Here is a 26,633-nt window from a genome sequence, read left to right as displayed (position 1 = left end):
ATGATTCCAAATATTGGAACTTCTCTTTTTTTTTTTTTTTAAGAAAATAATAGTGATGTAAAAGCAGATCAGCAGATAGGTGATCCAGAAGTTTTGCATTTCATGACATAGTGTCATTGTAGTCTATTCAACACAATAGTAAGTGTGAAAGATGTAAGTATTTATGGGAAAATGAAGTCTCTAGAAGCTGGACACCATAATGCTTTTCCTGCCTGCTGTGATACACCAGACTGCCATACCTGTATGTGTCCCAGCTGAGGGGAAAAGGTCAAGGGCTGCAAGAAGGACTTGAATAAGGCCATGGAGGGTTTTAATTAGAGGATTTTAACAAGCTTCCCAACTAGATGAGAATTACAGCTGTGGCTGAGCTCCTGTGGCAGTATAGAGCAGCAGCAGCAGCAATCCTCATATGCTTCGTGAAGCATGGACAGCGTTTGAATGGCAGTTGTGTAATGAATTGATTTAGTAGGGGCAGGCTCAAGACCCTTTTCTGCAACTGTCAAAAACAACCACATCCTCAAGGAAATCAGTGTGTACTTTGCAATGCTGGGGCAGCAGACAGATTGTTTGCTCATGGAGAGACCTCTACTTTTATAAGCCAATATATTCAAAGACTAGCCAAGACAATGTAAATCCCCAACTTGTAAAAAACTAGTGACCCAAATTGCATAGCCTGACCATTGAAATGTTATTTTAAGTCTTCCTGGTCTGTTTTAGATTTAAGCAAATTATCTGGCACAACTGACCAATTAGTAAAGTGAAGCAAAAATAAAAATCACACAAGTTTGCATCTGCTGATATTTTATTTCTAGTTGTGATGGGTTTACCACTCTACGTAGAGATTTAGTGGCTGGCACCACTTATTAAAAGAAAGGAGGTATTTCTTTTTTCCTGCATGAAATTTTTCTTCCCTTGCATATTGTAGAATTGCAAAATGCTGAGACAAGCATGGAGTCAAGGAGTGAACCTGGCTCATGTCATGGTCTTACACTGCATCAGTCTAAGAATGCTCTGATGGATTACTATATACACACAAGTACAAACACACACATATGATCTTAATGACATAGCACCAGTACCAGATATGGCAGATAGGTAATAAGAATGTGAAGGGTATTATGTTATATTGGTTGTAAGTCTTCCCTTTGACCTCCTGGAAGAGTTTAAATAGCTCCTATGTGTTAAACCCTATGTGTGTGAGGAGAGGTGTGACTTTAGATCTCAGGGCTTTAAGAGTGCCCATTTGAGTGGTTCTGTGCTGGGTGAGGCAGAGATTGGAAGAGCTTTGCAGGTGTATTTGTATCCTTTGCCTATGAATTTTGGGGAAAAAAGCAAGCCAAACTGATTCTTTGGGCCATCAGCTAAGCCATACTGACCTTCTATAAAAGAATCCATGAGGAAAAAACCCAAATACTTTTTGCCCTTCTCCTAAAAAAAAAAAAAATCAGGAGAAAATAATTTAGCTTTGAGGATCTCATCTCAGGTGAAACTGCCAGGCTGAGAAGCTACAGGGCAGAGGAAAATTACAAGCCTTTCTTCAGAGAAGAGGTATCTGGTCATGATGAATGACTAGGTATTATTGAAGAAAAAAGACCATGGAGGAAAAAAGCAGTGAAATCTACTGAGCTCCCCCAGTAGGGAACAGTCTGTATCAGGAAGAAGCAGGGAGGCAAACTGCCTGTGATGCAGAATTCATTATCTCTACAAGGTTCATTTCTCTATAAAAACACTTTACTCTGCAATAACTGTGTTTTCTGTCACTGATTCCTGGTCTGTAGCTCCATACAGAACAGACCTGTTAAACTACAAGACAGGGAGAAGGGGTCATTGTCGCTCAGGGAAGGACAGTCCTGTGTCCCTGGAGAGGCAAAGGGCTGCTTAATTATAGGCTCAGTGAGTGATCTCTTCGGGCCTCAGTGGTGTTTGCCCTGACTGCTATATTCATAAGGACCATCACATGACTTTTTCCTCCTCCTGGTTCCCTGTGATCCCTGAAATTGCCTAACCTTCTTCTTTCCACTGTGCACAGCTACCACTCCTATCTCCTGTCATCAACTTATTTATAGTACATGATTTCTCTTCACTAGGAATAGAACTCCCCAGCCAATCCTGCCTTCAGATTTAGCTGTAAAATCTTACAAAGTTCAGATTCAGACTAAAGAGTCAGTTAATTTCCCAGGCAAACCTCCTCCTTTACAAATATAAGCATAATATTTTCTGTTCTTCAGTCACATGATTATCAGTCTGTATTGGAAACATTCATTAACCATCCTTGCTAATGCACATGAAATGTCTCATTTTGGTTAGTGTTCTGTTCTGGGAGAGAGACAGTCCTTTGTATTATTTGGTCTTTTGAGAATCTGGTTTTGCTGTTGTTCTCAAAGTATTAACATTGTATGTAGGTATGCAGTTCCGGAGAAGTTGTTTCACTTGTTTTAGCTGGATTATTTTAAACAGAAGGAAAATTGTTTATGGGCCTGAACCCCCAATTCATATTAGTCAAATGCAACAGTGATTCAATAGGAACACAAAACATGGTTTATTTTTGCTACCCGAAGTGTCATTACTTGAAGCCATGACAACAGATAATAGTACACATTATTGTGATAAGAAGAATTACTTGTCACACAATTTTAATCCAGCTCCAACTGCAGTGGAAATTTCAGAAGCCAGTCTGTTGAACAGACAGAGCCTCCTAAATCTGTATGTACTTACACTGTTGGCACAGAGTGCCCAGTTAACAAAGAAAGCACCTACCTCATTACAAAGAATTATATGTCTGAGATATTACATCATTTAACATTCCTCTGTCTCTTTCCTTTCTTTGTCTTCCTGGAGGGAAAATGGAAGAGAAGAAGAATGTTATGCCCCTTGCTAATGAAAAGCACCAAACATTTTTTCAAAATCCATCTTTGTTCTGTGTTCAGGACACTTAATCCTTGAAACAGTAAATTTTCTCTGTATTGCTCTCACCACATGTTCCATAGCAGCCTTTGATTTTGAATTTGGATAAATTTTGTGCATGTTTTATGAGAATATTTTGAGTCTTAAGTAGGTTGACCATAAATGGAGACAACTCTACTGAAGAGCTTGGTTTGATTAGTCATCTGGTCTAACAGTCCCATTGAGCCTGAGGTTCAGCAGGAGAGCTGAGGGGTACTCAGCACACAAGAACTGGAGAGAAGGGCTGGTATCTACTGTGTTAGCAGCTCATTTATCCTGGGAGCAAATTCAATCCCTGCTAATACACACAACTTCCTCTGAGCTGTGTGTTTGCTTGGAGCAGGGGAAGGTGAGTGAGATTAACACTTAGACGGTATCACTTATGTCTGAGATGTTTGTGTCACATCTGTCCTCTGTACCTGAGTCAGCTGGAGAGTGTCTGACCTGCAGTTGCAGTGCAGTCTGTGGGACAATTGCTGCTTGGCTTCAAGGCAAGGCTCATTGATCTCATCCAGCATTTTTGTAAGACAGTCAGAATGCCGTATTTGGTGTTTCTGGTTTTTTTTTTCATATTTTTATTTTGTGTTATGGAAATGCTTTATGCTCTCTGAAAACACACTGGATTTGATTAATTACGTTAAACAAATTTGAGAGCAGTTTAACTACACTGTAACCCGGCTTTCCAACACAGGGCTTACCTTACACATGCTCCTGACTACCCGCACTGCTTTTGGGAGGCCACCTTTCACACTGCTCTGTGCACAGGATCAAGTAAGAGTAATTTGGTATGCAAGAACCAGCTGTCTTATTTAAAGTCAACTCACGTCTTTCATTCACCCAAACCATCCTGCTGGACTTGCCCATTGAACTCTAGGTAAAAGTGACTTTGACTTACCTACTAGGCCTTATCACCCTGTTAGATTTAATAAGTAATTGATCATTTATCTTGGTCAGATTTATCATTTGTCTTCTGATTAAAGAGTAGAGATTTTCACAAATTAATCATCCCAGTGATTCCTATTTTATTTGGATTCTATGGCTCTAGATTAAACTTGCCAGCACTGCTTACATATTCTGAGGGCGTTCTTTTCCATATGGCTTCCGTTTCCTGGGATAAGAAAATAAAGGAGGCTTTCATGCACGTGCAGAAAATAAGAGTCTGTTGTAATGTTCAAAGTTCAGATGTTCAGCAACTCACCCAGGTACCCTCTTGAGGCAGCAGAGCAGAAGCTGCTGAGCTTAGCCCACATCTTGTCAGTTGTTTTCTGTTTCTAAGGAAGGAAACTTCTCTACAAAAGCTTCTGGATTCATTTTAACCACACTTAACATTGCTATGATGAGGAGTGTACCTCCTCCTTCTCTTGTATTTTCAACTAGGTTTTAATTATGGTAATTTCATGTTTTACTTCCATATGGAAGAACTGCAGCTGAGAGCTTCAAATGAAGCCAGGATCTGTCCCTGCATTAATATTGTTGCAGAGACTGAATTACAAACAGAATGCTTTTTCTAAGAAGCAGATAATGCTGCCTCTGGGCAAAATGTATGAGTAAAAAGCTTCAGTCAGGTAATAGAATAAAAAACCATATTTTAGCAACAACAACAACAACAATAATAATAATAATAACAACAACAATGAGCAGGAGGAGATGGAGGATATGCAAGGCTGCACCAACTAGAAAAAATCAATGCAAGAGTTAAAAAGGAAAATCTTGTCTAGAAACCCTTGTTTAAAAGTTAAGTTCCTGAGTGATACCATCAGTTTGGGATTTGGGCTACTAAGGGGAAGAGTTTGGCTATTTATGGTACTACAAATTAATGTTTGAAAGCTGGCTTTTATAGATTACTGTGTTTCTGCAAAGTTCTGTCGTGGAACTTGAAATTCACTCAGAGCCAAAACAGTTTCCTTTTGTTTTCATCACTTGTCCTTGCTTATGACAAGGGTCAGCATTTTTAAGAACAATGATTTGGAACTGTTTGAAGTAAGCTACTGCCTTGTTCCAGTGTGTTAATCAGGACCTTGTAATTAAAAGTAACCTCCCAACAATGAACCAAGGGCTCTGTGGCTCCTTGGCACACTGCATGGTTTGTTGCTGTGTTGTTAAAACATTTTTATGTTGCTGATGGAACAGCTTAGCTGTCCAGGAAGAAAGTAGCCAAGTTTGCCAAGTACTTCACTGTCACACACAGTGTAACACACTGGAGAAAAGGTTAACATGGAATTTATACTTCCTGGTGTACTGGCTGCTGAGAGAGGATGAGTGAATTTTGGGGAACTGGTGGCATTCTTCAGCAGGGCTTTGACTTTTCAGCTTGTAAGAAAGCTGAGTTAAATACGTTACTTAAAACCTGAATGGCAGCATAAAATATAAGAAGCGTGTGGGGAAGCTAGAAAACAAAAGATTGAGAACATCATGCTTTTAAGGGATTATTTATTTATGATTTATGTATTACAGTCATTGAGATTGTTAAAAACCAGGAATCCCCCTCCTAATGGTACAAGGAGCAAGTATGACCACCACAAATATTTGGGCAATAGTCCAGAAACCCAACTTACACATCTGCCTATATGCTGTCTTGCCAACTGTGCTCCCTCTTCTCATTTTCTCCTGGAAACCCATCCTTCCTGTTTGTTACTTCACCTCTTTCAACACCCATATTTGGGAGGCTGGAGGCACCCAGATCTCAGCACTCTCTGGCACAACTAGGGTTTCAAACAGACACAGCATCATCTAGGCAAGAGATTAAAATCAAACCAAAATGAATGTATTTCACTTGGGGTACCAATTAATTATGGGAAAGTCAGTGAGATACGAGGATATAGAATCCAAAGAATTAATACAAACAGAAAGGAAGCAGAAAATTTTGTGGAAAACTATCCCAAGAGGACTAGAAAACAGTGTATTCTGAATGCAGCATGTGATTTAGGAAGACTCTAAACTCTACATTGCCAGAAGATGGGAAAGTAAAATAAAGGGAAACTTTTTCTGTATTCATCTTGTTTCTTGTTCCTCCTTAAGCCACTTGAAGACAAGATAGTTAATTAGATGGCCTTTGGTCCAATTTAATGCAGCAGGTCCTTCCTAAAAACTTTCTCTTGAGAATGAGATTCAGAAACAGGACTAAAAATTTTGTCCTGGATATTTCACTATTTATTTCTAGTGTACCTTTTTCTTTTAATTTTAAATATTGACATCTTATCTGCTATGTTTCACAATAGATATATTTATTGTATTTTATTTTATTCTCTCAGGTGCATTTTAACTTCAGTGTAAGAAACTGTCTTATTTACCACTGATGCTCTGAAGAGATAATGCAGCTGTTGAAGTTTTCACAGTTTTCCCTATGAAACAGGCTCTCATGACTGAAGAATACACATTAGCAGGTTTTGCTTTTATGGATGTAATCTGCTGTGTTTTTTCTGCATGAGGGCATGAAAAAGAGAATGAGAACGAGAGAAAATTGTAGGAACTTTTTCATCCTGTTGCAAAGAAATCAAACTTTCAGGGCGGAGGACAGTGATGTTTATTGTGCACTGACATTAGCAGCATCAAAACAGTATCACTTCCAAGTCCTACAAAGAATACTCCTGTGCTGAGAACTCAATTAGTACATCATTTTACCTTGGCAGCAGCAAGGTACTCAGCTCTTGGGCTGAGGAATTAATCTTCTCAGAGGCTTTAAAATATTGTTAAAAATAAACCAGGATCACTTAAAACATCTTGATGGTTGTTAATCTGCTCCCCTCTGCATCTAGCGTCCAGGCCTAATTGCCTTGTATGACCTGGTGATGAATTGGTCTTATGAATAGTGCTGTGCCTGGATTACTTTGCTGTTGCTAACCTAAATATTTGCAGGGGGAATTGCCCTTCTTTCAGGGCCTGCTTTGTATTGTGTGGGGCTGTTAAGACTGAGAAGCCTTAATGTAATTGATACAGCAACATGCAGACATGCCAACTTCTGTCTTCTTTTCTTTTTTTTTTTTCTGTTTATTTTGTTGCTGCTTCTCTGTGTTCTGACTATAGTAGAAGATTTGGCATTAACTGTTGGAAGGTGAACTCTGTATTCCACGTTTCCACATTTTTCAACTGAACTTTGAGATAACAAAAAGTAGTGGAAGAAAGGCCCTGAAAGTCAACTGTTGTGCTTGTGGAGCATATACAACATGGGAAAGATGTTTTGTTTTATTAACATGTCCAAACTCAGGTCACCAGAATGAAAATATTACTGCTAGTAGTGTGTTTAGAGTCCAAGCCTTCTTAAGACTTCTTTGCTTTGGTCAAGACTGCTGGCAGTGGTTGTAAAATGCAATGGTAGTTTCCAGAGCGGGAATGGTCCTCTGAAAATGCAACAGATTTCCAACTAGGAGCAACCAAAGGCAGAAATTCTGCAGCCACATGAATATTACCAGATGCTAAACCATCTCATGATGGAAATCCTGGTTGTCGTGGGCAACTTAAACCATTCCCATATCTGCTAGAGAGACAACACCGCAGGGCACAGGCAATCTGGGAGGTTTCTGGAGTGCATTGAGGGTAATTCCTAACCCTGGCAACTGAGGAGTCAATGAGAAACAGCACTCTGCTGGACCTCCCTGAGCTTACAAACATGAAACATCTGGCTGGGCATGTGAAGGCTGGGAGCAGCTTTGGCTGCAGTGACCCATAGCGATGGAGTACAAGATTCTTAGAGGAGGAAACAGGACAAATAGCAGGATCACAGCCCTGGGCTTCAAGACAGCAGGCTTTGGCCTCTTCAGGAACATCCTTGGAAGATTTCTGTGCTATAACATCTTGGAGCAAAAATAGGTAGTTGTCTTTCAAGAATCACCTCCTGAATACTCCAGTCCAATAAGCAGGAAAACAAGCAAGGATGGCAGGAGGCCTGCATGGATGAACAAGGAGCTCCTGATAATTTAAACATCAAATGGAAGAATACAAGAGTGTAGTGGGTTTACATGGCAGGGTTTTGTCTGTGGGGGCTACAGGGTGGCCTCTGTGAATAGGAATGAAGAGCTGGGAGAGTATAGGCTAATCAGCCTCAGCTCAGTACCCAGGAAGGAGGTGGATCAAATCTTCCTGGAAGCCTTTTCCAAACATATGAAAGACAAGAAAGTGATTTGGAGTAGTCAACATGGATTTGCAAAGGGGAAATCATGCCTGGTCAAGCTGATAGCCTTCAACAACAAAATGACCAGCTCCAAGGACAAGGGGAGAGCAGTGGGTCTTAGCAAAACTTTTGACACTGTTTCTGATAACATGCTTCCAGGTAAACTGATGAAGCTTGGACAAGGCAAGTGATGGTTAGGGGATGTAAAACTGGGTGAACCACTGGGTTCTAAGACATGTGATCAATGGCATGAAGCCCATCTGGAAACCAGGCACTAGGGCTGTACCTCAGACACCAGTGCTGTGGCCAGTACTGGTTAGCATCTCCATTCTTGATGGGACAGTGCACCCTCAGCACATCTGCAGGGGATACAAAACTAGGAGTAGCACCTGTTACACCAACTAGAGCATCTGACATATGATGACAGGCTGAGACAGCTGGAACCATTCATCCTGGAGAAGAGGATGCTGAAGGGATTTTACTAATGGGCATAAATACCTGATGGGAGTGAAGCAGTAAAGAGGAAAATGAGAACAGGGACAGACTCTTCTCACTGGTGTCCAGTAAAAGGGCAAGAGACAATCTGCACAAACTGAAATACAGGAAATTTCTGAAATTGCTGAAATACTGGAACAGGCTGCCCACAGATGCTGTGGAATTTCCATCCTGGTAGACTTCAAAATATTATTTAAAACTTGACAGGACATGGCTCTGCTCACCTGCTTTAGCTGACCCTGCTTTGAGCAGGGGAGTTAGACCAGGTGACCTCCATAGGTGTCTTCCAACCTCCCCCATTCTGTGAGGGGGGCTGGACTGGATGGTATCCAGAGGTGTTTTCCAACCTCAACTCAACCTGCTATTCTGTGAGTTGCAGATTGACTGAAGATCAATTTGTGCCATGCAGTATTATTTGTGTTTCAGTTTCTCCCAAAATTTCAAACCACAAAGATACATTTAGTATTTTCTTCACTTTCTCCCCTCCCAGCACCATGATCAAAACCAGTGTTTATATGGCAACCCCCTAGATGAGCACCCTGGTGAGTGACCTGAGACCAGGAAAATTACTTGGACTTAGCATTTTTGATAATCTTTACTTAAAGATTTATAGAAGCAGAGGAAAGTCCCCTTAACTTTTGTGGACCTTGTGTCTGACTCAGAAGGCTGAAAATTGTAAAAACCCAGTCTTGCATGAGAAAATCATGGCTCTGAAGAGTTTGTTTCCTCCTTTTCATTGAAGACCTTGAGCATAAGTCAGACATTGCAGAGTTGTAGTTCTGTCTTTATCCTCTCATACAGTTAACTTTCTTGATACTGGTATCCCAGTAGGGCATTCAGCTAAAATGAATTTAACTAATAATAGCGAATTCCATAGTATCTGAGTTTCAGATTATTGCATGAGACATAATATGAAGCCTCATACTTCACTATAAATTATTAATTAGTTTTGAAAATTATCTTGGATATGTAAACCTATTATTGAGGAAATCTGCTGGTATTTCCACTTTTAATAAATGAATATGATATTGCCATTAAAGATTCTCATTTTGATTATTCATGGAATAACTAAAAGAACTCTAAGACAGAAATTAATTTCTCTTTGAATTAGTGTTCTCTTGCATTCACAATTGCAGTTATTCTTCACATCTTTCTAATTCAGAAAAAAAATGCAATTGAAAGTTGATTATAACTTCTGGGGAGGAAAAGGGAAGATGGAACCACATTCCAGCAGATCTTCTGTAATACAGAACTTGGTCTTCTATATAGGGATGTACAGGAGGGAGCTGTACAGGTCCTTCTGACTGGAGAGCACAAAGCCAGGGGCACTCTATATTTCTATATGTGATGCCAGGCTCTCGAGATAAATGTGGGTCTCTGGGAAAGTGTAGCTGCACCCCCATTGTACACCCGTCAGGAAAAGCAGGGAGGCTCATGTCCCTGGCACATTTCTGGCAGGTGTCTATCTGGTTTTCCACGCTGTTCTGCCACTGGGATAACTCTGCTCCCCACCAGCAGTGTCTGCTGCAAACCCGGTTGCCTTCCTGTGCCACTTCGCAGCTCTCACAGACATAATTGTACCTTTGATTTCTGCCTCTTTCATCTGCTTCAGATTCATCAGGCATGAGTTTGGAATTTGGTGCTGTTGCTGACACCTGCCACTACTAGAGCTGGGTGATAAAGTTTTGAGGTTCCTTGTTATTTTCACTTTCATGAATGTGTACTCAGAGTGTACCATTCTGGGTAATCCATTTTGTCCACGCTGTCAGGTGCAGTTGCTCAGGGTAGATTCCCACTCATAATAACCAGCTCACAGTCTGCACAATACTTACTACAAGGCTTTGGTTGCAAGTTTAGATTATTTCTGCGTTGGCTACTTAATTTTACTTTCACCAGCACACTCCCAAACCTTTGCTTCCATATGGTAAATATATAGAAATGCTGCATACAAGACTCTCCAAGATAAAAACTTTAAAGAAATGTTCCTGTAAATGTTCTTCCTTCCGTGTTACAGTTATTCCAAGTGTATGTTTAACTTGCTGATTTCACATGCTGCTGTGCAGCCGTTTGTTATATATTAACTTAAGGTTCAATCCCACAAGGTACTGACTGCAGCTGGATCATGCTGAGTCCTTTTTCCTCCCAGAGGTGTTTAAAGGCTTACACAAGGTTCAGCAGAACTGAGCTCAGAATCCAGGCAACAACAGGCTCTTTCAAAAACCGAACAAGTTTTCTGGAACAAGGTTTGTACTGTAACAGGATAATAGTTTGTGCAATGGATTTTCATACATTTAGATTAAATATTATCCAGAAGAGCAGACCTTATAGTTAGTGGCTGCTGGAAGACATAATCATTTAGGTATATATGGTGGTAATTAATTAAATTTTATAATTATGGTTTTATTAGTTTTTCCAGTTAAGTGCAAAACCATGACTGAGACTAAGATCAAAATATCAAAAGTTTTATGTGTTGGCTGCAGTGTGGTTTGTTCCTCTGTGTGTATGGCTTGCAGAGTTGCAGATCATCTGTGCAGTTCATCTAGCAAAGCCATTTGGGCATTATTCACTGCTGAGCTCACACACTGCAACTGTCTGCTTGTGCTCCGTGACTTCGAGGGGATCCCACTGGCAGTGGCACTGGGGGGCAAATTCCCTGGCATTACCCCAGCTTCCTGTACCCACCTTGGGCAGAAGCCCACCCAGCTATAGAGCTGAGCCACTGGTGGCTGTGTGCACCAATGTGTCATCACTGACGACCCTGGGCTGGAGCGCTGTCCTCCACTGTCACTCAGAAATTTTGAAAGGCAGACTTTGCCAGAGGGTACTAAACTGATCTGTTGCTTGCATTTTGGGAAGCCAGGAGAATAGACTGACCAAATGTATCTTAATGTGACCATACCATGCTGTAGCCTGTGCAAGCTACAGTGTTACTTTTTTTATTAATGAAACTTTTTTCAGGAGAAGATGGTACTATTGGTCTGTGTTGTAATGTAATTGGCATTGATAAAGTGTTGTAACATCCTGTTTCTAAAAAGCTGTTCTCACTGTTTCGTATGTAGATGAAAACCATAATCTTCCATTGTTTGCAAGGAAAAAGACAGGACCTGAAAACTTTAAGTAATGTGGTTTAATTCCATCTACAAACAAGGAAAATTACTTCCAAAATGGCAGCTCCTGCCTTTCCTGCTAGCCAGGGAAGGAGACACTCTTTGATTTTGGTTCTGGTATCACCTGCAAATGGTGGTAATTCAGAACTACAAACTAAACCTGAATTTTGCTTTCAGACATACTTAAGGTTGGCCAAAGCCCAAGGCACAGTTTTGCTCTAGGAACTGTTGGAGCAATCTCGCTTTAATTCAAATACACCTGTGTGTTAATAAACATATCTTTTGAAAATAAACAACCACCCTGTTGGCCTTTGCCCTTACTCCCCCAGTTTAACTATCAGGTGCTCACACATTTATTGTAGATTATCTCTTGAGATCAGTGTGATTTTAAGCATGCAACAGCAGAGAATCACCTACTTAAAACGTCTGCAAGACCACAGCTCTAGCAATGCACTCTAACTGAACTTGTGGTATGAAATCAGTATGCAAGTAAACTGAGGATTAAGCAACTTGCTGACTGCCAGTTTTCTTGGAGTAATGGCCGTCAAGTTGGCTGCTGGGCTTTTCTGGGGAGTAAGAAAAAAACCCAAACAAAACCAAGCTTTTAGGAGTCTGGTAAATTAGAGAGGTTTCTCTGTACCTTTGAGCATAATTAGCTAAGCTAACAACTTAAAAGTTAAGAGTTGTTTACCCATTAAGGGAAAGCCAGGAAATAGGTAGAAGTTTATGGGATCAAAAGTGGGTTGCTGATGCCAGTGAAGTATTTTCCAAAACTCTCAGCATAGGATGAAAGCACCACATGATTCCATGTAAGAATACTGCAGCAGAAAGTAGTCACAAGTACTCAATATCCTCCCTGGGAAAACAGCTCCTGGTTTAAGTGAAATGAGCCTGGACTTGGTCGTATGCTAATTGCTTTTCATTACTATGTGTTAGCAAAGCTGTTTAATACTTGCCATAAAGCCTGGATTTCACTCTCTCTCATTTAATACCAGGTTAATTCTGAACTAATAAGCTCTCAAAAGCTTAGAGGTTCCAGTAAAATGAGATTTGGCTAAAAATTGCATGTTGGTTTCTACTAGTAACAGTGGTGTAGCTTTGGTGCTCTAGGCAATGAGAAAGGAAGACTAGTGAGAAAAGAGAAAATGCTTCACTGGGATGCTGAATGATTTAGTAGACGTCATGGTGTCTTACTGTAAACCTTAGGAAGGGTTTCTTAGCCTTCAGAACAGTGAAAGATGTAATAGTCAACTTCGAATAATTTTCAAGTGTTTATTTGTATGACGTATTTTGATTAAGCGCTGGAAAATCAAGATATATAATATTGTGCATGGAACAGGTTGGCTGTTATTTCAGTGCTTCTCAGGCAGCAATATCTGTGACTCTGAGGGCTGAACACTGAACAGGAGCTGTTTATGAGCAGAACAATAGCAGGATTTCTCATAAATGAAGCATCTTCTCTTGGCCTGATACAGTGAAGTATAAAGATGGTACTGCAGCCTGCTGAAATTGGCTGGTTACAAAGGTGCACCTCTGGCTCTTCTGTTAAAAAAAAAAATTATTCCGGAATGTACTGTCTGTGGCTCTTCAGGACTTTCAGAGTTAAAACTTTCATGTAAGTCTTGTCCCTGCTAGGAAAATTACCAGATGCTGACAGGGGGTGTCAGCAGTGCCTCAGCTGAACATATGTCGCATATGGTTTGGCTGCAGGCACAGACAGGGAGGCCCTGTTCCCTGCTGATGCAGAGACTGGTGAAAACAGGCTTTAAACCAACTGATTCCAGCACAATACTAAACGTTAGCCTCTATGCAGTGTTCACCCTACCAATGAGACTGAATAAACTACTCGAGTATAGATTGGCCTGACAAGATTTTTGCTGCATCGAGAAAGAGTTAGGCAGCATCTTTACTGAGTTATTTTACAAATGGTTGTTTTGAGGTACACAGCAATCCCGATTGCTGTGCATTGTGATTATATTTGTACTATTTTGTGGTGAGGCTGGAATTGAAACTGAATCAGAGATTGAATGCAAGGCAGATTAAAATCTCTGTTTATCTTAATGATTGATTGTAATCTTTGACACAACAATGCATCATAAAAATTAAATTAACTGTTTTCTGGAGAAAGTATTTCCCTGCTTTTCCAGAGAACACACTGAAAAATATTTCCTGTTTGTGGTGTTGCCACAGAATTTGGTGATTATTTGTGTCTCTTGTGTGAATCTGCTACAGGCACCCACCCAGCACCACCACTCACACACCCACCTCCCACCCACACATTCTGGCACCCTGTGGCAGAAACACAGCACACGGGGAACTGCTGAGGGCAACTGCATGTTCCCCCAGCCCTTTCCAATTCACAGCACTCTTGAGCAGCTCCTGAGAAAAATTCCAAGGCTGGACCCATTTCAGGAGTCCTGTTGCTTGTGGAAAGCATTTCCACTCTCCTTCCTGCACTTCCCCCCCTGCCCTTAGATGCTTACTTCCACCTCCTGCCCAGCAACAGCTCGGGTGCAGCCAGGGGAGCTGCTTCAGCTCGCAGCCTGGCGGGAAAAAGCAGAAGGCATGTCCAGCATATCTCCCCTTAGGTGGTAGCGTGCTCTTCCATTGGCAGGAGCCACCAGTTCTACCTTCATCCTTAGAGACCAAGTAGATCAAAGGAGATGATGGGAACAGGATCAACTGATCTATGGGGAGCAACAGCACCTCTGGGTCAGTGTGTGGTAACAGGACAGAAAGGTAGCCATTCCTGTCTTGGCATAGAAACAAAGTTTGCTGAATTATGTAATGAAAAGCAAGAGGTGGTAAGAGATCTGACTCAGGTATTCAGTATTGCTTAGAGAAAAGACAGACCCTAGGGCAGAATTTGTGCAAACTGCCTCCCTTTTGTACTGGAACTGGAAACATGGCTCATATCTCCGGCTTAGCAGTTTAATTATGTACCCGAGCATGTTGAGGGAATGGCTTTTAAGGTCATCTCCAACTGATTCTCTGAACCTGAAGTTTAAGGTCTTTTTAAAAAGGACAGCATCACTGACAGGAACAAAAGTGTCCATTTTGCTGTTTGTAATGTTCAGGCAAAGACAGCTCACCAACGTAAATTAACTTTTTTAGTAAGGCTGTGTGTAATCTTTCAGGTTCAGAGCTACCCCGTGCTATTACCAAACATAAATTATTAGCCAAATCTGCAAACTCCAGTTTAGAAGATTAATGGACCATCATCAGAATAGTCAATTGAGTCTTGAAACAGGCACTTGAATCTGAACTCCTTTCAAAAAATGGAATTTAGGGTTTGTCCTCTGCATGGGTGGATAATGGATTATTTTCCCTATGCGTACACTTTTTATAGCTGTCATCACTGTAAGCATCAAAGTGCCAGGGGAGCACTGACGGATTGGTCCTTGCAGACCCACAGGTTATAAGGCACTACTCCTATCATCACATATTTTACACACATGGCACTTAAGCTGAGAAAAGTATGCTGAACTGCCAAGGTCAGAGAGAAACAAAATCCAGAATCTGTCTTCCCCAGCCACAGGGAAGATGTCATAAAGACATCCCTCCTGCCTGAAATGGGTATTTCCTTCTTGGTCAGATAATTTACCATTACTTTTGGTGGTAGAACAATACAGAGTTGTTTTACCACTAGTTATAGGAGTATGGGTGTCTGAGCCAATGGCCATAAAAGTCTCTTGGAGCACTGGTTCCAGTTCCCCCACTTCAGGCAATTATGCATTTTGTTACCATAGATACACATAACTAACTCCATCCCAGGCTACTAAAGCTAGGGTTTTTTCCATGCTGTTCTAATAGGAAGACAGTTGCATGATTACAGTGTTCTGATCTTAAAAATAATCTGATTTCCCATCAAAATGTGACTAGCCTGTGCAGCTGCCATATCTTACAGATGCAGTAATGCAGTATGTATTATTTGTATTGATTCCTAGAAACAATTGTAATATTTATAAATAACATAAGACTGCAAGAGATTTCCTTTACTATACTGCAGATAAAAGTTCTAATTTAATACATACTTTTTTTTTAAACAGGACAAATAACCTAGTCCAAAATTCATAAATTTGTGTCTGATTCCCTGTCCAGACAAATAAATTTTCAAGTGAGTGGCATTGTGTGTTTTCCGTATCTTTAAAATTAGGTAATTTCTTTTCTGGACAAAAAAAATAGACAGTTTGCTTAAATGTGATCATCCATGCTTTAAAAATATATTATTGAGTTTAGTATTAATAATTAAGAAAATAAGTAGTTACTACAACAGCAGAAGAACAGAGTAATGACTATTAGATGAAGGTTTATAATTGCATTGAAGTTTTCAGGCAGGCTAAATTCAGAGAACAAATGTTATTGAAAAGACCTAGCACATAAATGTTCTTCTAGCACTTGTCACCTGCTTTGCTCAAATTATTCTTTTCTAGCTTTTCCATTCCAAGGCATTCTTGATAGAGTAAATTTAAACAAAAAGTAGAAATTGACAGACTAAAGGTAGAATTAGCAAGGTGATTTTTTTTTCTGAAATTGAAAGAGGAACATGGTGGAGATGGTAATTCAATCATCTGGCACAAGAAATATTCCCATGAATGTTAATTTACTTCAGACTGTAACAAAGATAGCAAGTTTGTCATTGTAGAGAGAGACTAAAGAAAGTATTGGTACTAATTGAGAAGTAAACCCTGAGCAACTGTGTGGTTCTTGAAGGCCACGAATCAGTACCACCTAGGAGCCTCCTAACAACAGGATCCCCCAATCCTTCCCACCAAGTGCAACCTGTTTCTCTTAATCTCACTGAAATATTCACTGTTCTGCCCTCATGAATGTATCAAAAGCTGTAATTGTTCCAGGTTTTTTGCTCTGGCCAGCACAGAGTTCCCAAGGTCTGCAGCCACACTGTAACCAGGTGGGTATTTCTGTTGTGTCGTGCTGGCCAATTATTCTGCTGACCTGTTACTTTGTTATAATAAGCACCAGAAGCAGGATGATCTTATGTAACTTTACATAATTTCTACTGATGTGGCATCATTCCTAATGAAGTCCACTACCTGCTTCACTCTTCTAGTATCTGATGGACACTATGCCTCTGCAGAGTTGCTGTATCCCCTCCTCCCTTCAGTGATTTAAGTGAGCACTGAGTGCTGCTTTATGATTCCTCCCTGAGCCCAGGGAGAAGCACCATTGCTCCAAAATCAAATAAACCCACACTCAGTCCCTTGCCATGGCTCACACACAAAAATGTTTCTCGCTGTCACTCCAGCCCCTGGTCAGAGTCATTCAATGACCCACTGCAGGTGGTCCTCAGCCCTCAAACTCCTCAAGAACCTTTCTCTATGTATTTATTTTTCCATGTGTTTGTTTTTTTTTTTTTTTTGGCATCCTTGTTGCATAACAAGGTGCCTTCATATCCTCAGGTAATTTTGGAAGAACAGTTTTGAATAGAGAAGAGGGAATGGCAGGGTAATTAAGTGTGTGGGGAAGAAGGTTGATAAAGAGCTCCTAATAGTCACTTTTACATGCTATTATTTCAAGCAAGAAAAATAAATACAGAATGGCTGTAGGGCCATCAGACTGCAGTGAGGGGTGTGACAGAGAAAAGGACAGCACCTAGAACAGAGCAGGAAGAGAAGGCAAAAGGCTGCAGAGTGGGACAACTCCAATTCTGAAATCTCACCCTTTCTTCCCAACTAGTCCATATCACTTTAATATACAGCCACCTAACAGAAAATCTAATATCACATTTTTCAAGATAAGAAGAAAATGAAAAATACATGGTATAGAAAAAAAAAAAGTGATTCTTGACTAAATGCTTTTCCTTCCTATTTCTGTCAACTTTTCATCTCCACAGTCCTTTCTCTTCCTACTTCTTATACTTTGTGAGACACAAAATAAAGGTGGAATTCAGCCTTCCTAATTGGTAACTGGAAGTCTTCTTTATGTTAAAACACAATGATCTGTTTATTGGAAACTGCTCTTCTGTAGTACCAGCCATCTCTCCATGTCATGCTGTCTGAATAATGCCTCTTGAGGATGGGGAGGAAGAATAGCATCACAGTCAGACCCCGTGGGGTTATAAATAGCATTCAAGCAGCCTGAAAGGCCGAAGCCATCATTAAGTTGCATGCAGCTGTAGTGGTGTAGGTGGGTGAGTAAGAGCAACTTGGAGATGGGATAATGGTAACCTGGTACACAAGGGTCATTTTTCATTGATGGCGTTACTTCATTGGGCTATTGTGTTCTCCCTAAATTAGGTCCCTGTGTTTAAGAGAGCTGAGCAAGCTCAGCCTCTGCAAAGCACATTTCAAAGAAGATTAGAGGGGAAAACAGTTTGTTGTGTATTGTGATTTATACCAAATTGTGATAAACCTTTCTCACTTGGGTCAGTAATTGCTTTTATCAGCAGCAAAGTAAATGCAAGCGGAAGGGCCTTTAGGAATCTGCACACCAGCCTCCTGCATGTGGGCAGTGGGGACTTTCACCAGACAAATTAGGAAGTTAACACAGCAATTTAACTCAGGCTGTCCTTTCAGCATTTTTCTTAGCAATGTGATTCATTGTGTCATCTTGGACTTTTTCAGTGCCAAGACGACAAGGTCTTGGTTTTGGAAAATCCGTTTCAATTTATTTTTATTAATTTGGTTGCACATATACAAAAATGGAAACATCCTACACTAATTTCACATAGTTTATATAAAAAAAACCCAGGTGAAAATTATTAGCAGCTTATGTTAGTTTGAGCTTGCATACACAAACATTCTACTCTTCACTCATTTCTAAACTGAAAAAATTGACATCTTGATCCTACTCCCAGTGAAGCTGGTGGGGGAGTTGCCTTTAACTTCAGTAGATATATGACTCAGCTTAATTCCCCCTGCAGGACCTGTCAGTATGTAAAGATTCCTTGGAGGTTAATTGCTTGCAGAAGAGACTTTGCCTGGGATCTAAAAGGAAGGTGCAAATTGCACAACTGGAGCTTTAGCTATGTACTGCAGTCTGGAAAAGACACTGTCATTTAAAGCAAGGGGATCTCTTTTTTCAGTAATCCTGTGTCTGAAAAATTAAATTGGGTCATTCATTAATTTAGAGTATGTCTTAGAGAGTCACTTCCTTTGCCATCTTGCCCAGTACCTGTGGAAGTAGGACAAATGCTTTTATGTTTTCCTGAAATTATTCCTTCTAGCTTTTTTTTTGTTTGTACTCTCTTTCAAGAGTACTTCTTAAAAAAAAATCACTACTTTGAAGTAGTAGACTTTTAGAAAGTATTTATGAAAGAAACATGAAAGAAATAACTGTTGCGGGAGTGGAAGAGAGGATTTCTAAACTAAGTAGATAGAATCATTCTTATTTAGACGCTTCAGATTTATGTGTGTGACTTCATTATATAAATGTGCCCTTTGCTATTCTGAAAAATCTAAGATGTATCACTCCCAACTGAAAGCTGGGGGAAGGTTGTTCCTTCATCTTTAAAACTCTATATTAATTCTCCCATGTCACATTTTTTGTAATCCTTTCCCACCTGTATTACACTTTGAATAATCCTTCTCACTCCTGGTCACATGTGCATTAAACCTCTTTAAAAGTACAGACTTAGAGCTTCTAAAACAAGCATTTCATTTTTGTTGCACTAAGTGTGATGTCAAATCACTATTCAAAATCTCACGCATATACCAATCTGGAATTTATTCTGGATGTTCCTTCCTTCATAAATTGCTGTACTTGGTCAACCATGACATGTACTGCTGGCACTGCCCCTCTGTTCCCTGCAGCTTTTGTTATTCTTCTGGAGGCAAAACATTAGCCTGTAAATAACAGAGTATATAGCTCAGTCTTCCAGAAATACCCATGCAAGTGCTATGAACTTGTTTGTATTAGCAAGCATTCTCAGTGGCAAATGGTAATAGTACTCTCATTTTTGCTTTTTTAGGATTGTAGAAAAACCTTAATATAGGAAGGACTAATCTCCCGAAACTTTGGTTTGTAACTTTGAGAGAACACTGTGGCTTGTAAGAAACGATATAGTGTTCAAGTTTATAGTCAGAAGAGGGATTTGCCTTTTTTCTCATGGTGGTTCTGTTGATAAATTCTGCTTTGCATCATTTTACTAGACCTTGGTGTGATGGCACCTGAATACCATATACATTTATCAGCCTCCAAAAAAAGAGAATTCAGATTAAGAAAAGATTTTGTTAATTATTGGTCTCCAGTACAGGAAGTTAATCCTGTTCTCAGACACACTCTTGGGCGTACTGCATCCAAGCTTCTCCGAGTAGTACGCACATGTGGAAGGGCTGACTGAATCAATGAAGCTGCAGGATTTAGAAGAGGGTTTTACCACACTACCAGCGGAAAAGCTATGATGACCAAGTCTGGAAGATTAAAACTATTTACTTTTAGAAACTTGACAAATGTCTAATTGACTAGATACTGTTATATCTGTAATTGCAATTTTCTAGGTACTTTCTTCATTAAATGTAGTGACATTTAAAAAATACAACTTGCAATATAAATTCTTACCTTATTATATAAAGTGAGTTTTAGTGTGGCTTTCTGAGGAAATTAAATTTTTGTGAGCACTTTGTTAATCTGTCAATACCTTCTTGGATAATTTCTAGCTCTTCAAGCCTGTTTAATCTGCTGATGAGCTTCAAATACATTTAAAAGACGGTTTCAGATCTCAGTTATCAGGATTTCTTAAGTTTCAGAAACACTGTTGGCTGGATAAAGGAAAGACCCAAATTAGTGGCTCAATTCAGCTCAATATTTATCTCTGCTTTGTCTTTTTGTCCAGCTGGTCGATAGAGGACACCTGAGGAACTGGAGGTTCTCTTCTCTAAGTGGGCAGAGCTTGTGGATTAAAAAGTATACTCAAAAGGAGTGTGATGCATATACCTGGGATATCTATGGAAAGGAACACAGGAACACAAATCCATTGAAATCCAGGGTTGAATAATGCCGTTAGAAGTTTTCAAGTGACCAGTACAAACCCTCATAGATACCAGGGAGGCTGTGAGACAAGTTTATAAGACCTGTTGAAAGTGGCTTTTAAGTTAACTTGACACACTTCTTGTCTCATATAAATGAAATTTTTCTCCCAGTGTTGCCACTAAGGTCATTCTCCTGCACGTTTAATCAACTTCACTGAGTTGTCCTTCAGAGACTTCCCTTTCCCAGGGTCTGAAGCAGACACTTACTGTCTGCACTGACACAAGAACTTCCCCAAGCTAACAGAGATCACCAGCCATGGTTCTTATGGACCCTCTTCATACAGTGTCAGCATTTCCAGTCTTAATCTGCATTTATTTCTCCTTTGCTTCCCATGCCCAGCACTATAAAGCAACCACTTTGCCCCTCCATTTGAGTAATTATTCCAAATTCACTCCTTCCATGGGAAGTACCAGAAAGCTGTGGCCAGCAAGAGCAGGGCTGGTGGTAGGCTGTGCCTGCTGCTGCTGACTGCTGGAGAGTCCTGTGGTCACTCCCAGAGTTATTTGCTACCTCATTTGACCTGCATCCCTTAAGCCCATTTGTTTGCCTCATCCCCTAACTACACCTTGCCTTTGAGAGTGTCTGTACTGCTCTCCAGAGAAGTAATTACACAGCATGTGCAGTCACACCAGTCTTGGATGAGAGGCAGTGGGGCTGATGGCCTTCACTAGTTCTTTAAGGCATCTGCTCTGCCATGCAGTGTGTCTCATCCCAAATTAATTTTGTATCTTACTTGAGCTACAACAAAACAGTTCCAGTCCAAGTGTAGAAATAGTTTTGAGCAAGGACTACCAGTTAGTACAGGTCTTTGTCAGGAGTCATGACACAGGGGTTTAAAACACTGTCTCACAAAATTTTCCTTGTAGTATATGAACTCTGTTCAGACTGTGCATAAAATGTTGTTCCTGCTGTTAAGTCTGAAGAATAGCAGCAAGCCAAAAAGTTGCTCAGGTTTTGGGCAGAAAGGCAGCCTGGGAACCAACCGTGAGTTTGGTCAACGGGCCGTGCAAACTGCACTCGCCAGCAGGGCACACGGACCTAGAGACGGCGAGGCGGGGCGGGGCACCATCCAGGAAATTTTTAAGGTCCTAAACGTGACCATCCCTGCGTGGCCGTTTGTTCCTAGGGCGGAGGGGAGGAAGGCAGGCTCCCTCCAGCGAGGAGCAGCGCCGGAGCTGCGGCGGGGGTCACCGGGGACGGGCGGAGCGGACCGTGGCGGGCGCGGGTGCAGCCGGAGCAGCCGGGGGTTCGCGCCCCGCCCCGTCCCGCCCCGCCGCGCCGGGCGCCGCTGCCATAGCGATGCGGGAGCGGGCAGCGACCGGGACGCGCGGCGGCGGCGAGCCCCGGCTCTCCCCAGGTAAGGGCGCTGCTCCGGGGCCGCCTCCCGCGGGAGCTGCTGCAGGCTCCACGCTGCGAGCTGCGCTTTTAATCTCATTTTGCTGTGTTTGTTCTCCCGCCTCTCCCCCGCGCCCCTTCTGCCCGCTCAGGTGCAGTTTCTCCCAGAGCCGTTTTCTGTGGGAACTTCCCTGCCGAGAGCAGCGTCTTGTGCTCGTTTATTGTTCGGTGTTTTCTTTCCGCGTGGAAAGTTGCGAGCGGTACCAGGGCGCAAGGGCTGGCCGAGGGTTGGGTGCCCGGCGGGCTTTTGTCCGGTCCGGGTGCGGCGGCGGCGGGGCTCGGCCCGGCTCTGCCCTGCCCTGCTGCCCGGCAGGCTCCGCCGCGACCCCGTCAATAGCGGGGATTAAAAACTGCGGCGGGGGATGTTGCAGGCGTCTCTCTGAAGCGCAAGCAAATCCTTTTATCCGCGGAGGGATAGAGGCTCGCAAAACTTTCAAAGTGCGCTCAGGAGGGAGCAGCCTTAAAGCCAGCGGGCACGGGCTCCGCAGCTGCCGCGTTTCACCTGGAGGTGGGGACGGGCTGTGCGGGTCCCGCCGGGCGCCCCGGCGGTGTCCCCGCGATGCAAACGTCGGCGGGTTCCTGCACCTCCTACCGCGCCTCCGCCTCGCCCACACCCCCCTTCCCCGCTGCCCTCCGAGCCCCCGCGGCCCTTGCCATGGGAAGGAGACAAAGAAGGGTCCGGGGCTGTCGCTTTCCCCAAAGCACAACTGTATGCTTTCTCTTCTTGCTTCGGGGCGAGGGGGAACTCCCCCCGCCGCCCCCATGACTCTGCCAACAGTGGCAAGTTTTCGAAGAGCCCACTACCCCTTGCTGAAAGAACCGTGCCATGAGGTTTGTTTTTAAGGTGGAGCCAGCTTCAGACTGGGCATCCCAGTGGTTTTCGGGGCATTGCTTACCGTGGTGGGGCAAACGCCTGCCTGCCTGGCAAAGACCCCTGGCCGGGGTAGGGGACAGACCCCGCACAGCTTTCCCAGACACTGAAGTGTGGTTTGACCCGCTGGATCTCCCAGGCTCAGCTGAGGAGGAGATTCCTTACACCACATCCCAAACACTCCACTCACTTTTACGTTTTCATCTTGCTGTCACCACAGCATATGCTGGCTTCTAAGTATACTGCTTTTAATTCTTGTTTTCTTTCACAGGGAAAAAGACTTTGCTGTGCACTTGATGTAATTTTTTAGGATTTCATGTGCCAGGGGACAGACAAGTCAGTCAAGTGTCACACAGCCTTCCAAAAGAAGCAAGTGTAGGAAAAATTATGCCTGTTTTCCTCTTCTTTGCCTCCTGTTTGAGAATTAGGTGTCACTTGATGAATGTGTTTTAGATGTAAACCTCCCACATGTCTTGGGGCTCAGGGCTGAGCACCTGAGGAGGAAGACTGGATAGCTGTTATTGGGAATTTCGTTCTCTTAAGTGTGTATGAGGATTGTATTTACCGTGGTAAGGTAGGTGTGCTAGTCATACTGAATTTATTAGGTGATTAGCTTTAGAGAAACAAGTACATACTGAAATTATTCTGGTCTCTTAAATTGCTAATGAATGCGATTGTACTTTGAGGGGGTTACAAATGCCTTCTCTGCACCCCTGCAACACGCCTTTGTTTGCCATAGAAGAACAGCTTCATTTTGTGTGTGTGTCTTTATTTCCTGTAACGTAGCTCAAACTTCTTTTAGTTTGTGACTTTGTCAGAGAGTTTCTTAATGGTGGCTTTTGTTTTCCTGATGCAGGCAGCACCGCCTGAGGAGCTCAGCTCACCCAGTCGATGTGAAGGCAAGGCAAACCAAGGTGCAGCAGATGAAGGGGAGGCAGCCAGGTCAGCTGGTGGAGACAGCAGTGTTGCTTTGAGCTACCCCAGCCTCAGCCTCCATGCCTACAGCATCGAGAGCATGACAACATTTCCGAATGGCTGTGGAAATGGCACCACTGTTACGTGCATAGTTATGGATAATAAAGAGCCCCAAAACCAGACTACCTGTGCCAGTCATAATGGGGGACACAGCACCAGCAACAGTCATGAGGAAGAATTTCAAGAGGATAAACTCAGCCCTTCCAAAATCATGCGCTTTTTCACCACCCCTCGGAAACGGGCTAATTCCAGCTCTGACAGGCCTCGTTCTCTGGTTTTGATGGGCAACTCATCCACATGGAATGCCTTCTCTTCTATCAGAAAGATGGGATCTTTCAAGAAGTTGAAATCTTCAGTTCAACAAGGAATTCAAACAAGGGAATCCTCAGACATCTTAAATGAGAACAGCATAGGCAAACATGGTTCAAATGGGGCAGTGGTGCAAGTTCAGACTAACAGGTATTCCTATTCGGGGCCTCTACATGATTTCCAGAATGCAGTGGATGGTTTAGCTTCTGACTGCTCTGATGCGGAGGAGAGCGATGAGTCCTTCCTGAGGAACACCCATCGCTCACGCAGCATCAGGCGGGCTTATGGTGCTGGCCGCATAAACTTGCTAGACACAGATAAAGTTCAGAGTCGCCACAACTGTGTTAGGCCAACATCACCTGTCATTGCAGAGCCAAAGATCTGTGAAATTTTGGTGAAAGACTCTGAAAACAACAGGATCATTTATCGGAGAAGCAAAAGTTCAGATAATTTGAACTTTCTGAAGAAAAGCTCATTCAAACGGAAGTCCACCTCAAACCTTGCTGATCTGAAGCTTGCAAATGAAAAACAGGTACCAGCAAGGACTGTGAGCGTTGCTTCTGCTGACTCAGACAAAAGTGGTGGAAACCCTGAGAGGAGATCCAAGCGGTGGAAGAGCCCTATCAGAGCAAAGGATTTTGACAGAGTTTTGAAACTTGTAAGTAATGTTACAGATGTTGCATGGAAGAAGGATGGCCCCAAGAGCACGGCTCCTTCTCCCAGCGAGCTGTCCCAGAGAACAAGGTCAAACAGCAGGCTGCACGATGACTACTCCCGCAGGGTTTCCAGCTGCACGGATCATGACAGGAAGAGATGCACCTCCTCAGTATCCAGTCCAGACTCTTCCTTGCCAGGAACACCTTGCCTGCAAAGCCCTGTGACTGCTCAGGATAAAGAGGCTGAAATGAATATATCTGTCACTGAAGATAAAAGCCTCAGGACATCATCAGGTATCCCAGACTCTGATAGCTTTTCTCCCACGCTGAACGACATTAGTCCATTTCCCAATGAAGTCTTTTATTCGGACTCAGATGAACCAAAAGCTACCCAGCAGTGTACAGATGAAGCCGAAAACCTTCACCTTCCGGTCAGGCCAACTACTCCAAAGCCTCAAAGTTCAACTGCAGGGAAGGTCAAGTGCAGTATGAATTTCCACTGTCCAAACCATCACAGCACGTTGTCGCTGAGCTCATCAGAGAGTGAGGAGAGAGTTGAGATACCAGGGCTGAAGCTGGGCAGGAATCCTGTTTGCTTCCAGGACTCAGTGCAAACTGTGTACTATGATGATGGAAATGAAGACAGTGGCATAAGCAGCCACTCTCAGCTGAGCCTCAATTTAGCCTCTGGTACTGAAGAGAAAAAGGAAGAGGTAAGAAAGAAAGCAAAATCCTTCAGAAGCTATGTATGTATCCTGTCAGGTTTTGTCTCTATTAATGCAAAACAATGCAAACAATGCAAAGTAGTGGCTGCTGCAGCTTGTTATTGCTAAAATATGCTGACAGCAATTATTTCCTTTAATGTATTCTCTTTGGATGCTAATGTCAAATTATTTTTTCTTTGCACATTAATATCAAAGAAAGTTTTGGCAGCGAAGCTATTCATGTACGTTTTCAAGGGCAGCTCATTGCACCCTGCAGATACACCAGCTTATCATGTGGCCTTGTCAGATTTTACCAGCCTGAGCAGGGTCTGGCTGTGTTTCCTTCACAACTGAAAGGTCTTTTTTAAAGAGTCCACGTATTCTGAAGTAGTGTTGACTTACTGTAAAACACTTTGCCTGTGGAAACCTTGCAGAACATGGTAATATTTGTAGAGCAGTGTGGCGTGAAAGACACAGTACAGAGGTTTACGCATTCAGTTGTATCCAATGTTTTCCCCGTGCAGTGGTGCCCATACACTGCTTGCTTATTCTTTTGCTTGCCAACTGCAGACAGCAGTACTTCAGATGCTGGGCTGAGTGTGTTGCTGCTCTTGTTTCGGTGAAGACACTGTTGTTTTCACTTCACCAAATACATGATTTCATACTCGCAGTGAATGGGTAGACAGATACATTTGCAGCACCTCTGAGGTAAATTCACATGATAACATTGTGCCCCCACCTAAAATATGGTGTGAGTTGGCACCAGCGAAGTTGCAATGATTGGGCAGTGTTGGTGAAGAGCTGTCAGACGTACCCTGCCCCTGTCTGAAGCAGTGAGGCTTAGCTGAGCCCCAGCGATGAGCAGTGATGGGGTTTTGAGTTGCTTGGGCTAAGGTAGCTGTGAAAGGTTTGCTGCTTGTTGGAAAAGATAACGCTGGGGCAAAAATCCATCTGGACTTACATAAATATGCAAGTCTTTTACAAAATAAAGCCAACATATCTTTTAAGCCACCTCAGTTTGACTAAAGTATCTTAGCCCTTAGGTATGAGTAAGGCAAAGGCAATGCTGCAGCTCACAAG

The 26,633-nt window shown here is 42.4% G+C and overlaps 1 protein-coding gene across 5 annotated transcripts in view; it reads left to right on the top strand.

Annotated features, from left to right (window-relative positions):
• SPATA13 (spermatogenesis associated 13) overlaps positions 1-26,633 on the top strand; it is a 171,153-nt gene that overhangs the window by 102,650 nt on the left and 41,870 nt on the right. For 3 of the 5 annotated variants that reach the window (XM_042023978.1, XM_042023982.1, XM_042023977.1), the window contains one exon: positions 23,766-25,562. In XM_042023978.1, the coding sequence (XP_041879912.1) occupies positions 23,766-25,562 (1,797 nt within the window). Of the gene's footprint in view, positions 1-10,691; positions 10,789-21,924; positions 22,001-23,765; positions 25,563-26,633 lie in introns of those variants that run through there. The other 2 variants (XM_042023981.1, XM_042023980.1) reach the window with 2 other exon arrangements.

This window comes from Corvus kubaryi, unplaced genomic scaffold (genome assembly GCF_017639235.1).
Source record: "Corvus kubaryi isolate FWS band 111438036 unplaced genomic scaffold, C.kubaryi_AGA036_p1.0 37256, whole genome shotgun sequence".
Classification (NCBI taxonomy): Eukaryota; Metazoa; Chordata; class Aves; order Passeriformes; family Corvidae; genus Corvus; species Corvus kubaryi.
Note: the sequence above shows the minus strand (reverse complement) of the source record. Positions and strands in the feature narration are given on the sequence as shown.